The 16,126-nt window shown below is 49.3% G+C and overlaps 1 protein-coding gene across 1 annotated transcript; it reads right to left on the reverse strand.

The window, feature by feature from the left end:
• Nucleotides 1–13,942: 13,942 nt before the first annotated feature.
• LOC135813551 (E3 ubiquitin-protein ligase TRIM56-like) lies at nucleotides 13,943–15,565 on the reverse strand. The gene has a single exon (XM_065326670.1). The coding sequence runs from the start codon at nucleotides 15,563–15,565 to the stop codon at nucleotides 13,943–13,945; it is 1,623 nt and encodes a 540-aa protein (XP_065182742.1).
• Between the last annotated feature and the right edge of the window lie 561 nt (nucleotides 15,566–16,126).

Below are 16,126 nucleotides of genomic sequence, written 5' to 3' on the forward strand. Positions count from 1 at the left end.
AGGGAGGCCTCGTCACCATCACTCCTATGGAAATGCGTAGCCCAGTACGCCATCTTCACACACACACACACACACACACACACACACACACACACACACACACTGTACTAATTATGATAGGAAATATTTTCTTTCTCAAATAAATCTTTATGATGCTCATAAGAACAGGTAAACAACAGGCAATGCACAACAAACAAGGGCCACAGTCATCGTGTTGATGAGTCGACCGTTCATCCTCCTTCTCGATTGATTATGAATGTGTTTCATGAGGAAATCTCGTGCTAACAACACCTTCGCACGATCGCCTTTCCGTGCCAGCATGTCCAACAGAGTGACTGAATATGCCAAGGTCATCTCCAGGGCAACGACGTCGTTTGATGCATGACTCCATAAACCTTCCATGATGCCGCATATGCAACTTATTATTATTATTATTATTATTATTATTTATTACAACATCTCAAGACTCGGTGGAAACACCGGCCAATGTTAAAGAGAGTGGGTGATTGCCAACCACGGCAACTTTCAAGTCGTTCAGCTTGTTCACGATCACCATCACCAACAGTAAAGCTCGCATCATACCTGAGAATGTCAGGTCTCTTCATAGCGATATATTTAGCAGATGTCCACGCGTGAAATAATGTCGAATCACGAACGAACAAATGGTCAATGGCAAAGGCATGACGAGTCTCCGAGCATTCACCTTCATCCTTTGCGTATGTTGCAAGAACATGGTCAGCAACTCGTACTAGCAGATGACACACCTGACATTCGTGAGTCTTGTGATCAGCCGATCCGTTAAGACTCTTTGCAACGTGAAACCATCTCTCGTAAAGGGAATTCATTTCCTAGAATGCGAAGACACGAGGCAACTGATCAATACTGTATCGGGTGAAGGAATGACTCGACTGCATGCCAAGCATGCGTATTTATACAAGTCAGAATGGGGTGGGTTGAAAATGCAAAGTTGTCAACCAATCACCATCAAGCCCGCCAAAAACAGATGATGGAACCTTGACATGATTGATCTTGTCATGAATGACGCATTCATTGATGGTGTTCACATGAGATCACCCTGGTTCATCTTTCCCAATTCCATTCTTTTCACATCCTGCAACCCATTCTCCACTAGTAGCAGTGGGGATACTAGAGTCCGAAGAGGCAAGGCAGCACTCTTCCGTGGACGTACTACTCAACAAAACACCACCCATACTTGTTCTTTAGAAGTTTTTTTTTTTTTAATGAGTATCATGAGGTATTGCCATAGAAAGTAGTATAGGATAGTATAGGATAGAATAAGAATGAATGATCAGCTGTGTGATAAAGAAGGCAGTTCATTAAAGACTTATTGGAAGGTCTCTACCAGCTGATCGTCCTGTTGGACGACGACACTGCATAATGATGTGAAGCTCTCAGTCAGCTGTTTCAGTTCCGTGATAGAAAGTGTCATGTGTGCGTCCAGAGCACGATGAAAACATCTGGGTTCCACGTTGATGCAGATGATTGGAGCAACAGCAAGACGTACCTTCATCACTTGCTCGTCAGTGTCGAGGGAGACTGCCCCGGGGTAGATGAATACATCTTGTTCCACATCCAGTTCAAACGAGCTGGTCGGGACTAGCTTGTTTTCACCGTTGATGTACACCCGACATTGACCGTCGGACGAACGTGATGTATAGAAGTTGGTTTTGATCTTCTCCACACGTCCACTTCGGAGAGTGTCACGAAGCGATGGACACGTCTTGATCAAGTTCGCAATGATGAACTCAGTGGACTCGTTCAGTTCGATGTAAACTTGTCCTTGAGCATCTTTGCGAGCCGTTGCCGTACTGCCACAGGCTGGCAGAGCTCCTGAAGGGAAGTACATCTTATATCCAGGTTTGTAGAAGGATTTACCCGATAACTTGTAGGACAGCTGCATGTCCTCCTGAAACCCATCCACCACAATCTCTTTGTGGAGCTTGGTAGGAGCAAGTGATGCATAGCGACGCTTAGCCGGCACTGGCTTCGAAGAGAGCACAACTCGAGGAGGGTCAGCAGGAAGAGCGGAATTCTTCTTCATCCTTCGCTCGTATAGGGAAGCCATCTTCTAGGAAGTGAAGTCAGGACAACTCGTCAGCACTGTATTCGATGAACGAATGACTCAACTGCAGACAATCATTCGTATTTATACGAGCCAGAGAGGAATGTGGATTGAAATGATAAGATATGTTATTATTATTATTATGAAATGACCCAAAGGCAATGTGCCTATCGAGGGGTTCATTTGATTGAAAGAACAGTAGATGTAGATGTATGTACAAAGAGAAGTAGGGATTGATGAGGAGAGAAATGGGGAAAATCAACTGCAAGGTGGCGGAATTCCGTTGATTGCATGTGTCAACCAATCAAGCCCGCCAAAAATATTTGATCAATCAGCATCAAGCCCGCCAAAAACATTTCACCAATCAGCATTAAGCCCGCCAAAAACATTTGACCAATCAGCATCGTGCCCGCCAAAATCATATCTCATTATAAAGATTCCTTACATGATACCGCCACCTTGGCGAATTGGTACAGTATGGAAAGAAGATCACAGTCAAACGTGTGCATGTTCTGGATCACGTGATCGAGTGAATAGGTTTCCCAGCAATAAGCATCAATCAATGATGTCATAAGAGATATATCAGATGGAGATAAAAGCAGCAAATTCGAACGCAACGTGGACAATTGCAATGAAGACACCATCCTAGTCGACTCCATGAGATGCAGTACGTATAGGAGTGGAAAATGCTGAGGAAGAGGTTTCATGATTCGACTGAACCTCAACCAGGCTACATTGCTATGAGGTAAGTAGGAATGCAGTTTACGTAATGCATCCACATTCGTATCGTATACTATACAGGATAATGCTATAGCATAATTTATACTCTTGTACAAACAGGACTTCTTCATCGCACGTATCTGCTCTCGAAGAGGGTGTACACGAAGCTGATCGGATAAGAGTTCAGTTTTCGAAAGAAAATGCAAAAGATGACGATCCACACCACATAACCGCTCATGCGCAGCGTAAGGCTTCTTCATCAAACTACATCTCTGATGCACATCAACTTCAGGTACTTCAAGTAAGTAAACCACATCCATGACAAGTCCACAAGAAGAACATACGTATCTTCCTTCATGAACAACATGATCAAGATGATGACACTGCTTTTCCTTCCCTTCTTGCTCTTCTTCTTCTTCTTCTTGCTCTCCTTCTTGTTCTTCTTCTTCTTCACGAAGTCTCTTTTCATGTAGATAGGTACGTAAGATCTGAAATTCAAAATCCATCTTCACCCCACATCATCATCTCCATAATGAAACATTATCCAACAATGTATCTACTTCTTATACCCACTCCTATTCGAGGATAATTACAAACCCTAAAGGTCAAAGGTCAAACCCTGGGGGAGTCCCGGGGCCAGACCAAGCACGACCGACACAGTGTGCCTTATTTGGCCCAAAGGTCAAAGGTGAAAAATTACCCAGAACCGGCTTTATACTTACTACTCGGGTCGTGCCCTGGACAAGATGTCTCTCTGCTTGAGTATCTTGACTCAGTCATGGATCAAGCTCGATCCCTCGGGAACAGCGTCGTGATAGCCGGGGATTTAAATGTTCATAATGAAAGCTGGCTATGCAGCACGAAGACTACACCGGCTGGTGAATACATGGAAGAACTCTCTGCGTTCCAGGGGCTCCACCAGCACGTTACACAACCGACACGTGGTGAGAACACCCTGGGCCTCATACTCAGCGACTTCTTGGAGACCTCAGTGGTGGTAAATGTACTGGACCCCATTGGAGCATCAGACCATGCCACCGTTGTGGCCACTTTTGATGCCACCCAACTCCGCGAACCAACGACTAAACGGCGCGTTTGGAGGTATGCTCAGGCAGACTGGGGCCGGCTTCGGCACTTCTACTCAACAGCAAACTGGGATATATCAGAAGACCCCGAGGCGTCGTGCAGATCAGTAACCGCTGTTGTCATGGAAGGCATGAATCGCTTCATTCCACACAAAGAACTTTCGACGAAACCAACAGATCCATCCTGGTGGACGCCGGAATGCTCAGCCGCTACCCAGGCAAAGAAGAATGCATGGAACCGTCTCAGGAGACACCCCACCTGCCACCAGCAACTCATTGACTACAATGCCAAAGTCCGAGCCTCTGCCAATTGCCTTCGTCTCGCAAAGCAGGCAGAATCTGCCCGTATCCGAGATCGGCTCAAACATGGATCACTGCGAAACAAGCAATGGTGGTCACTCCTGAAGCAAGCTGCAGGCTCTGGCCGCAGCTCGTCTATCCCTGTCCTACGCAATGCCCAGGGTAGAGAATATGTCACCAACCAGGAAAAGGCTACTTGCTTTGGAGAATTCTTTGCGAGCAAATGCAGTCTGGGTGATCAAGATCTACAGCACTCCGACCTTCCTGACCTTCCTCCTAGGTGTACATCTGCCCTGACAACTGTCCGATTTCGGGAAGCGACAGTCCAGCGCCAGCTCCGCCAGCTGGATCTAACCAAGGCTACCGGACCCGATGGCATCCCTGCCAGAGTTCTGAAGCAGTGCTCAAAAGTTTTGGCTTCACCACTTGCCAAGCTGTTCTCACTCTGTTTTCGGTGTCATGTCCAGCCCTCTCTCTGGAAAGTAGCCCGTGTGGTCCCGATACACAAGAAGCAATCTCATTCTGCTGTTAAGAACTACCGACCTGTGTCCTTGTTATCTGTTGTCTCCAAAGTCATGGAGAAGATTGTCAACAATGCCATAATCAATCATCTTGAGCATGAAAAGGCTCTGTCCATCCACCAGTACGGATTCCGGCAGGAGATCAGCACATCTGACCTTCTCACGTCTCTCAACCACTCCTGGGTCTCCGAAGTCAACCGTGGTGGCGCAGTCCGCGTGCTGGCTGTCGACATAGCAGGAGCATTCGACAAAGTTTCACACCGAGGCGTGCTCCACAAGGCTGCGTCATATGGCATCACTGGTCCCCTCCTCAACTGGCTGTCTGACTACCTGTATGACAGGAAGTTGCAGGCAGTAGTCGGCGGAGCATCTTCAGAACCATACAAGATTGATGCTGGGGTCCCACAAGGGAGCATCCTTGGGCCCACACTGTTTTTGCTGTACGTGAATGACGCCTGCGACGTCCTACCGGAAGGGATCACTCCGGCTGTTTACGCAGTTGACACCACGCTTTATGCCCACATCCCAACGCCACATGCTGTGACAGAAGTGTGCCGCAACCTCCAAGCTGGTGTGGATGCACTTGCTGAATGGGGTGCTCAGTGGCGCGTCACTTTTGAGCCAACGAAATCACAGGCCATGACTGTGTCCCGCCACCGCAGACCCTGGGAGACACCACCCATCAAGTTCAACGGTACAGCGGTCCCAGAATGCTCGCGGCTGAAGCTCCTTGGAGTGACGTTTGATGCCTATCTAACATACTCGGAGCATCTTCGAGGAACTGCAGTGCGTGCCACACAGCGAATTGGTTTCTTCCGGAAGGCGTGACATGTCCTGGACCCACCGGGCCGGGCCACAGCATACCGGAGGTTCATTCGGCCTCTAATGGAGTACTGTCCACTTGTATGGATGGGAGCTGCGGCTACCCATCTCTCACAGCTGGACCGAGTCCAGCATCGTGCCCTCACCCTGATTGGGACAGGGGCTGCAATGGACACTCTGTCCCTGCGGCGCCGTGTGGCCGGCCTCACAACTCTGTACAAGCTCCATTACATCGCAAGCCCGCCAGCTCTTGCAGCGACACGCCCAGCCAGGGCCATCGCACCCGCCATCGCGCCTGCCACACGTCGCCGCTCGGCAGCCAACCTTGCGCACGAGCTTCAACTCCAGACAGCCCTACCTGCCAGATCGTGCAATGTTGCGCTGCGCTCTTTCCCGGAGTGCCTCATCGAAGCCTGGAATGAACTGCCAGCCACTCTCCTCCGCGATGCACCGTCTGCCAAAGGGATGCAGCAGTTCAAGGTTCAGACCTACCGCTACCTGAAACGGTCGGGTTGGTCATTGGCCACGGACATCGCCCCCTAGGCTACTGCCAGTACGACCCTGTTCATGTTCTCGGAGCACTCCCTTCTCATCAAACTCCCAATCCATCTGTCTTTATCTCTCTCTAACTCTCCTCTAATCTTTCGTCAAATCTGCACGGCAATCAGCCTCTACTTTCGCCTCAGCATCATGATCTTGATACTGCTATATTTGTACTTGTTTGCGTACTTGTTTGCACTCATATCTTGGAATAACAAGTTTCCTGGTTTCCTACCCCCCCCCCCCCCCTCCTCTCTTTCCTACCCTTAGAGTTCTTGCTCTCCTGCTCCCCTCCCCGCCCTTCCACTCCCCATTTTGTTTCCTTTGGTGCACATGTGCAGCTGTGATGCTGAGACCCTTGGTCGGCTGAGCTTCACAGGTCCCACCCACTCCGTCCTGCTGGATATGTACCATTGTGTCGAGTTCTTTTCCTCATTTTAGTTCATCATGCAGTGAGTGTTCAATAGTAAAAACAAAAAAGAAGACATTTTGTATACTTTATTCATACTGGAAACCAAAAACAGGCATAATGCCTAATAACAATGGATCCAGTTTGATAGGAATCTCCACGTCCCGTCCTGAATGTGCGATCGTCATTCGTTCACACAAGCTGAGGGTGGCATTGGCGAAGGCTGAATCTTTAATTTACACTGTTGGGGGTTGCCAGACAGTATCCACTATCTCCTGTATCATTTCCAATGGCCATTCAGATTGCGTCGGCTTAGCAAGTCACGTGGTGATATGGACAAAAGGTTGAAAGAATTGATCACTCACTCGAAATAACCGCCATTCCGGCAACAGGCTCTCAGCTGCACCAAATAGATAACTTTGCCAATAGTTCGCCCATTGGGCATCATCAGACTTCATCAGGGCATGGAGGTTGGGAATTCTGAAGAAACGAATTGATCATTCAATGAAGAAAAAGGCTGCTGGATGAAATAGAGTGACAGAGAGTGTACGGAGATCACAGTTTCCAACCATGCCCTCTTCTGGGAGCGGCTGCTGTAATGCATCCGTTTACTTGTGGTTGATTTTGTTGAAGCGGAGGGGCGGCGTATCGGCTTGCACCAAGCGAGGGTATGAAACTGACCTATATGCGATGTAGCGGATGGAAGGAGCTGTAGTGAATATCATCAAACCGAAGCTGCAAGGGAAAAGACCAAGCTACACAATGCTGAGCTCATAGATGTTTGTGCCTGCAGCTGGTCCTGGACAGTGCCAGAATTCATTTGGAAGCCAGAGATTGATAAATATGGTGGTAAAGACACACCTGGCAATATGGCGGTAAACACACGCCTGCCCACACACGCTCTCTATGCTGCAAAGTTCTGGCACAGAGCTCTCCTTCTCACCACCACCACCACCATCAGTTCGCGCCTGGCGCCTGGTCGATGCATGGCTGGCGGTATCCGACATAGCAGGCTGGTACATCAAGTAGCGCATGGCACATAGATGATGACACAGCAACGACATAGCTCGATTGCGACGTACGTTTCGTCCCCGCTGGACTCATCAGGCAATCTTCTTCTTGGATGTCTTCATATGGAGCTTGACTCGGGAGAATGAAGTTGAAAACACCACTGCAGCTGTACTTATGGTTGATAAATATGGTGGTAAAGACACACCTGGCAATATGGCGGTAAACACACGCCTGCCCACACACGCTCTGCCAAAGATATTAAAATAATATAAACAGCATAACTAAAAGACTGAGGTGCAGTGATTGCCAGGTTTCCCGCGCGCACACACACGCACACTGTGACACACACACTCGCTGCAGCCGTCTGAATGTGGCCCTCACTCTCAACCAGAGAGCGTACGTTCCAAGAGCCAATGCTGAATAATCCATGCTGTCGTTTTCTTTGTGCTGTAGATGTCACCACTCGCGGGCTCGCAACGCCTCGCGAAGGCATCTGAGAACGGGACGACGACAAGAGTGTCGACATCAAAAATCGTCGACCAAGTCCGCCGCCGATATTCCCGCCTCAGTACGTTATCCTGGACGGCTGGGGAGGCCCCAGGCCGCCCAGGCCTGTCTCACGATGTCCAGAAACAGTCAGGAGAGGAAGACTTACAGAGAGCAACACACACACACACACACACACACCTTGGTCCTTGGTAACACTGCCATCAAATGGTCACGTGTCCCCTGTGCAGGGGTCGACAGCACTGAGTTCAGCATTGGACCCAGAAACGCCGCTCTACTTCCTGGACAGGAAATTAGCACAGCTATGCAGGTCGAAACCACGGGATGACTTGCAGCAGCGACCGCAGCCGAGACAATGCGCTCTGCAGCAGGGCAGGGCAACCCGCTGTTTCCGGACCGAGTCTGCCGATGCCACAGCCGAGACCGACGCCACTTCAGCAGCCGAGTTGGAGAGACACTTATGCGAAGCTAGCCCGCCAGCACTCAAGAACCATCTCCCGCACGCATTACATAGTCGGCTGCCGGACTGCTCAGATATGGGCTTCCTCCTCTCGGCCAGGCACTTGTGGCGATTCTTGTATTTCTGGTGGGCGAAAGTACGCTGGCAAACATCGCAGAGCACAGAAGTGTCACGCTGAGCCGATCGCGGTACTGGTTGAGCGGAATACGCACTGCGCCATTTCCCACGCTCCTGGGCGAGGTCGTACCATTCCGTGTGGTCGATGTTCACTGCGGAGAGGTCAGCTCTGACAGAGTCTCGCCACCGTTTCCGAGGACCGCAAGCCGGCCTCGGCGGAAGGAGCGCACCAAACAGGAGCTGGCGCGGAGTTCTATCGCCGTCCATCCTAGCTAGATGGCCTAGCCACTCCAGACGGCGGCGAAGAACACGTGTGGTAATATCCACTGGATCTCGACGATTCCAGGCCTCCAGAATGGTCTTCCTGTTGATGTGGAAGTCCCAGGTGTCTCTTCTACCGAGGGCTAAGATTGCGGAAATGCAGCGAAGATGGAAGGCGGACAGCGCCGCAAGCTCGCTTTTCAGTGGTACCCAACACTCCGCTCCGTAAAGGAGAAGAGAAGCCACACATGCATCATACACCATTCGCTTCGTTGCCAGTGAAAGATCGCCATCATCAAAGACAGATCGACGCAATGCTCCGAATGCCCTAGATGCTGACGCTATTCGGGACCGAGTGTCCACTGCGGTGCGGCCACCAGTATGGATGATGGAGCCTAGGTAGCGAAAGTCATGCACACTCTCGACAATTTCCCCGCCAACCACCAATGGACGACGATCCTCCGGAGAAATGCCGAAGCCGACCGCCATTACTTTGGTTTTGGATAGGTTGATGGTGAGGCCGAAGCGAGTTGCGACGTCCATGAACCGGCTGAGCGCAAGTGTGGCACCATGGTGAGTTGTAGCAATAAGTGCCGAATCGTCTGCGAATTGACAGTCACGATGGATGTTGATTGTGTCAGTCTTCTGGCGTTTGAAAAGGAGAGACGGTCCAGAGTTAGAGGAGACGGGAAGTCCAATCTCAGGTATGTCCGCAACCTCACGCTGCCACAGCTGGAATACTGCCCACATGAATATATTGAACAATACTGGGGCCATACAACAACCTTGTCGAAGGCCATTTTGCACCTCAATAGGCTCGGCCTCGATGCCCGGGATCGACAGGTTTGCAGACATAGAGGTATGAAATGAGCTGATAATGGTAACCAGCTTGTCAGGTACGCCCGCCTTCCGGAGAATTTCCCACATGCACTTACGGGTGACGGAATCATAGGCCTTCCGTAGATCAACAAAAACCATGAAACCAGAGCAGCGATGTTCATATAGTTTCTCAGATATTTGTCTCACCGCGAAGATCATGTCCGCACAAGATCTGCCTTTGCGGAATCCACACTGCGTGTCTGGTAGGATGTCTTCCGCGAGCCGCTGCAATCTTGTCTGGACGAGGCCAGCAACAGCCTTTCCTACCACCTCCAGAAGAGCGATGCCCCTCCAATTGTCACAACTGGATAGATTTCCTTTTTTTGGTATCGGGACAAGCTGGCAGTCCACCCACTCCTGGGGCACCCGCTCTGCATTCCACACTGTCTGGACAAGGTCTAGTAGTGCCATCATGAGGCCATCCCCACCAGCCTTCAGCAGTTCCGGTAAGATTCCAGAGCCTCCTGCTGCTTTTCCGTTCCGTAGTCGGCGCACAGCCTGCCTAAGCTCTTCCAGAGTAGGTGGATCGGCGAGGTCTTCACACACTTCCTGTTGCTCAATGGTGGCAACAGTCGCAGGTTCATACGAGGTTGGAACATTGTAAACCTTGGAGAAGTGACGGTGCCATGTGCGGCCCTGATCCGCCGGTGAATTACAGACATTTCCGTTCTCGTCCCGCACAGCGACTGCAGTTACACCCACAAGCCCTCGCCGAGCCGTCTGCATGGTCTTGATACCGGCCCAAATGCGCGCCGAGTCAAAGCGCCCCTTCTCAGTACGTTGTGCCATGGCAGCAAACCAATCATTCTTCGCAGCTCGGGTGGCAGCGCGAGCCCTCGTGCGCGCAACACGGTAGCGCGAATACTCTTCCTGATTCCGGCCACTAGTGATCCATGTTCGATAGCATGCATTGCGCGCGTCCAGCAGTGGCCGCAGCCCGTCCTGGCTTTCCGTAAACCAATCAGGCTGCCGTCTCCTCTGATGACCGAGAGTGTCCGCAGCTGCCGCCGTCACCACGTCCCGCATCGCATTCCATTTCTCGTCTACCGTTTCCGCGTCCGCCACTGCATCAATCTTGGCATTGATGTTTTCCTGGTAGTCGTCAACCTTCCTCCGGTGGTTTCCCTCAGCATCTGTCGAAACCACTGCGGGCAGATTCCCCACACACACACACACACACACACACACACACACACACACACACACACACACACACACACACACACACACACACACACACACACACAGTGCCGAAGGTAACATGCCTGTAGGCGTTTCATTGGTAAATTCCTCTGTGACCTGAGTTGACACAATACTAAACGCTTCTTTCAGAACTTCAGCCGAAGTGCTTGCGGCAGTCTGGGCATCTCCATTTTTGCTCAGGGTACTTGAAGCTTGTTCGGATGTTCTCTCCTGCGTGCATCCCGCGCCGCATAGGCTATTGCCAGTACTTGGCCAGCATGTTGAATATGGACTTTGCTGACAGCTTTCCACGTTTCACACAGGAATTCCTTGCACTGAATACAGTACCGTGTGCAATGCACTTGCCCACAGTGTGCGTGGTGTGGATAAACTATCCACGATTGCATTCAAAGGACATCAATATCACTGTTTTGGCGAAGAAATCGACAAATTCTCCCCTCGAACCCTACAGAAGGCTCTCTCAACTTGATTTTAACATATGACTGTAATGACTACTGACTTTGTACTCCATGATAGCCGTATACTTTTATGATAAAAAACGTAATGTAGAGGGGACGGCTCGATACCGGGACGCTTTGACAGCCAAATTTGTATAGACCCAAACCGATCATCAGCGTTGATTTTTCACTCGAAATATGTTTGGAGAAGGAAACTGGCATGTTGAAGTTTGCTCTGGGGCCAGAGTCAATCGAACTGAGCCACTCCTTTGTGTTGACCCAGTGCCTCCAAGTTGCCCAATTTTTCGCTTCAAAAAAGTTCAAATCAGAGGTGGCTCCAAACCGGACACGTTTTAGAGTGCACGTCAAATTCACTCTGGGTCTGAAATTAGGTAATTGCTAACGCTCCACGACGGCCAGTACAGAGTAACAATAAGCCTTGTGTGTGCTTCCATTAGTTTTGATTGGTATGCGGTGCTTTATTGGCGAGAGGCGAGCCGCTGTTTACCTGCGACAAGAAGTTGATTTTTCGAAAGTCGTAAAACTCAAGTCGCAGTGCGAAGCAACACGTCAAAAACTCACCTGCTTGATATGGCGCTTCTGGTCATCGCAGAGCCATGAAATTTTGGCTCGGAGTATAACACATCGTAGTCTCACTGTGACATAATATTATGTTTTCTAATCAAAATGCCAAGAGAGAAAGTGAGTGAATAGGAAAGTAAGACAGGCGCTGCTGAGCAATCGACTTGGTACTGAGTCCATGAGAAATTCTAGTTCTTTTCGAGCCTCCTAAGCTGGACTCGGCAAAGGCAGTTCTTTTGGAACGAGCTCTTTCTGTGCTGCCGCTCCTTCATCCTGGTCCAAATTTAGCAATGCATCAGTGTCTACTTCAGTATCGCTCGAGATGCTATCGCCAGAGCATCTGGCACAACTAGAAAACTCTTCTTTGTCTGTTTGATATTCACTTCGCGAATGTCTCCTCCATAGCTCTCCATTATTCTAAAAGTAAAAGAAACCTCGTAAATAATTCCTCCGGATTTGTGTCACTTGAGCTGCCTCGGCCTCAGTTGGGCATGCTTCACAAATGGCTTGTATACATTTACCCGACCACATCGGTACAATCATAACGTTTTTATGTAGCAATAGTTATGTAGCGTTAGTGCTAAAGGTGTTATAACTTATAACGTTACGTGTCTGTACCCAATCACAAAGTCATGCGCCGGAAAAATGCATAGTGCTCAAATGCCCGGAATGGGCTGAGCGCAGTAGTCTACGCAAGAGGAACACAAAATGAGTAAAATAGGGCTGTTTCGTTGTTACTCAGAGTTTCATGGCAAAAACCAATCATCAGACAACACCTCATGATCATGATTGTAGCCGCTTGTTGCCAAAAACCTGGTATTTCCCGATATTATCCACTATGAAACTCGTTATGCCGCTCGAACCTCACATAATGCTCGATTTGTTCCTTTCTAATGCTCCATAATGCTCTGATGCTCGGATAGTCGTATAATGGCGAATATAATGCCGGCATTATCCGCTGGACCCTACTCCTTATAGGTTATTGAATTACACAAGAGAAGTAATATTTCCACTGAAACTCGCCCAAAGGGTGCACAGTCAACCAAAGTGCCAGTAACTTCGGTGTCCGGATAACCGAGGTATGAGGGTACATGTATGGTTTCACCGAATCCTGTGAGCATTGAGTACTCTAACGAACCGAATGACTCCACTCTTAGACATGATAACTCAGTATGGGTATGTCCGCATCCAAATGGCGAGTGATAATTGCATGCATGCACACGCTATGCTTGGTGGCACAGGTGCAATAACACAGCATACCAATTGTTGGGTCTTCTGAACCCCATTGCTCATCACTCACATCAAGCCAAGGACGAAGGTTGTGGACGACATTTGTGACGAGGGAAGAGAGAGATAGAGAGAACGAAAGAACGAGAGAGAGAGAGAGAGATATATATGAGAGAGAGATAGAGATAGAGAGAGAGAGAGAGAGAGAGAGAGAGAGAGAGAGAGAGAGAGAGAGAGAGAGAGAGAGAGAGAGAGAGAGAGAGAGAGAGAGAGAGAGAGAGAGAGAGAGAGAGAGAGAGAGAGAGAGAGAGATAAAGAGAGAGAGAGGCAGAGAGAGAGAGAGAGAGAGAGAGAGAGAGAGAGAGAGAGAGAGAGAGAGAGAGAGAGAGAGAGAGAGAGAGTGACAGAGAGAGAGATAGAGAGAGATAGAGATAGATAGAGAGAGAGAGAGAGAGAGAGAGAGAGACATACAGACAGAGAGAGAAAGAGAAAGAGAGAGAGAAAGAGAGAGAGACGGAGAGAGAAAGACAGATAGTTTTAAAATAAAGGGTCTGGCCAGCTACGGCAAATATGGGTACATAAGCAGCTACCCAGGCTAACGGAGCATAAGGTGCTATGCGCGAATGTGGGAAGCTATGTGTACAGGGTACAACCCAGCCGGGGAAAGGATGCGCGCCATTGTGTGTGGAAACAATTATACAGGAGAATAGGACCTTGCACAATTACCAACTCTTGCCATACCAGTTGACACTGTTTCAGTAATGGGTAATATCGAACTTCACTGTGGCAGTACTGTAAGCGAACTGATAGAGGTAGACCACTGGTCACGATGAATGCATCCATAGAATGCAAGAACTCCTTCCTTGCAAAGATGGCTCTCAGCAACCCATTTCTCACCAGGTGCAGATTCCTTTTGGAAGTACAGGATATGCCTCTGGCGATCCGCTGTCACCGTGGCAATCTCTCCCGCCGAGAAGTTCACAGTATAGGGATTCATAACCTCACATTTTTGCTTTTCTAGTGCATTATGTTTGTACTCTAGCGGATCGCAAACACCCACTGAGTTTGTGTAGGCTGACTGGTGAAAACGGAACTTTGCCGTTGCTACTGTTCCAACTTGAATAAACGGCTCGACACACGCACCTCTAGAGGCCTTGTCCTTACAGTAGACAGTGCGATCGTCGTTCGTTAGCACCAGCTGTGGGGGACATTGGCCAAGGCTGAACTTGTAATTCATAGCATTGGAGGTAGCCTGAAAGTCTTCAGGGTCCGCATCAGCTGCTTTTATGCTTGGAATCTTCCGGAAAACCTCGACTGCAGCGTCCAGGCGATTCGACTTGAACATCGGCATTTCAAGACCAGTTAACGGCTGTGTCGTCTCAGAATCCTTGTTCTCTTCAGACATTTTCCCCAGTAACCAAGGATGAAGTCTCAGGAAATCGATGTCTTCAGTGCTGGACTTAATCAAACCATACATTCGTGTAAGGCGTGTCCTCTTCCTTTTCAGCTTCTCGACGCGACGTTCCAACACACTAGACTGCTTCCAGTACTTCGTGTGCGCTTCTCTCAGCAGCTCATCACAGCGCTCTTTCGATAACTTTTCCAACTTCGCGAACGCCTCAGTGATATCAGCAGACAAAGCACGGTACGCTTCGCCAAGCAACTCGGTTGACGCATTGGCTGCTGTTTGAGCAGTGCTGATTATGTTCAGGCGTTTTGTGCCTTGCTCCGATACTTTCTGCTCCAATCCTCTGCGCGCATTACGTGCAGCATCAGCGATGGGCATCACTTGGTCTGAATTCTGAACATGGGCTTTCCTGTGGGTTGCTCTGCACGTTTCACACAGAAATTCCTTGCATTCGGTGCAGTACCATTCGAAACTTGCATTATGATGCAGCGCGCATCTACTAGTTTGAGATATCTGCTCTGATCCGTTGCTGGTGGTTGCTGGGTCTTCACAAATACGCTCAGTTCTGTGACTTTTGGTGGACTTCGACTTGAGGTGGCCCTTGCCATGTAGCGTACAATAGAATATGGAGCAGTCGTGGCATTTGAACGTAGCTGCTTCTTCCTCATCACATTCCTCGCACACAACACGTGCAGATCTGGTGCTGCATGAAGAATCGGCACTAGCAACAGCACTGTTCTCCACTGGAGCTCTGGGCAGCGATTGCATCTGAGATCGCCTAGGACCTGGAGAAGGCGTGATCTCCGCGCAGTTCGGACAATGAATGGTGTTGTCGTCTTTGATATGTGGTTCAACACACAGCGCACACAGTGTATGCAGGCATCGAATCAGCCTACCGTCCCGTGGCGGCTGATCACACGAAGCACACTTCAAACCAGCCATGGCTTGGTCCTCATCCTCCTCTCTTTCAAATTCTGCTGCAGAGGTCGCCATTTGATTATTTGTGCCCTGATCCATACGTTAGGCAGTCTCACTTCTTATACATGTAGTTCGGGACCCGTGTGGAAGACCACAGAAAATCGCTCGGGAAACCAGGTACCCTTACCTACTTCAGAGTACATTAGCCAAGGAAGGGAAGGATCTGCTCGCAACTCAGGCTTCTGCTGTTCTGACTTGCGTGCACCGGAATGAGCAAGGCACCGGGAGATTACATTGTATCGTACGTACTCTTCGCAAGACCAACGAGCGGATACAGAAATCAGATTGCGATGCGGCGGCAGACTAAAGCTGCACCAAGCACATGACAGTAGTAAGGCGGGGTACAGTATGAGTTCTATTCGGAAAATCCGTGCCGTAGTTTACCTGTCTTCTATCTTAGGTCACCATGGTCACGGCATTATGAAAAGAATAATATTATTATTATGTCTGTACGGTACATGTACGTGGCGGAGGGACTGATGCCGTGATGGATTATTATTATTATTATTTCACAATCACGATGACATAGTGCCAATAAGCATGTGATGCGGGCAATTTTAACCAGCCATGGTGAAA

The sequence above is a fragment of the Sycon ciliatum genome, chromosome 1 (assembly GCF_964019385.1).
Source record: "Sycon ciliatum chromosome 1, ocSycCili1.1, whole genome shotgun sequence".
NCBI classification, from domain to species: Eukaryota; Metazoa; Porifera; class Calcarea; order Leucosolenida; family Sycettidae; genus Sycon; species Sycon ciliatum.

Excerpts from the sequence above, each read along its gene's own strand:
- LOC135813551 (XM_065326670.1), bottom strand. The coding sequence starts at position 15,565 with ATGGCGACCTCTGCAGCAGAATTTGAAAGAGAGGAGGATGAGGACCAA.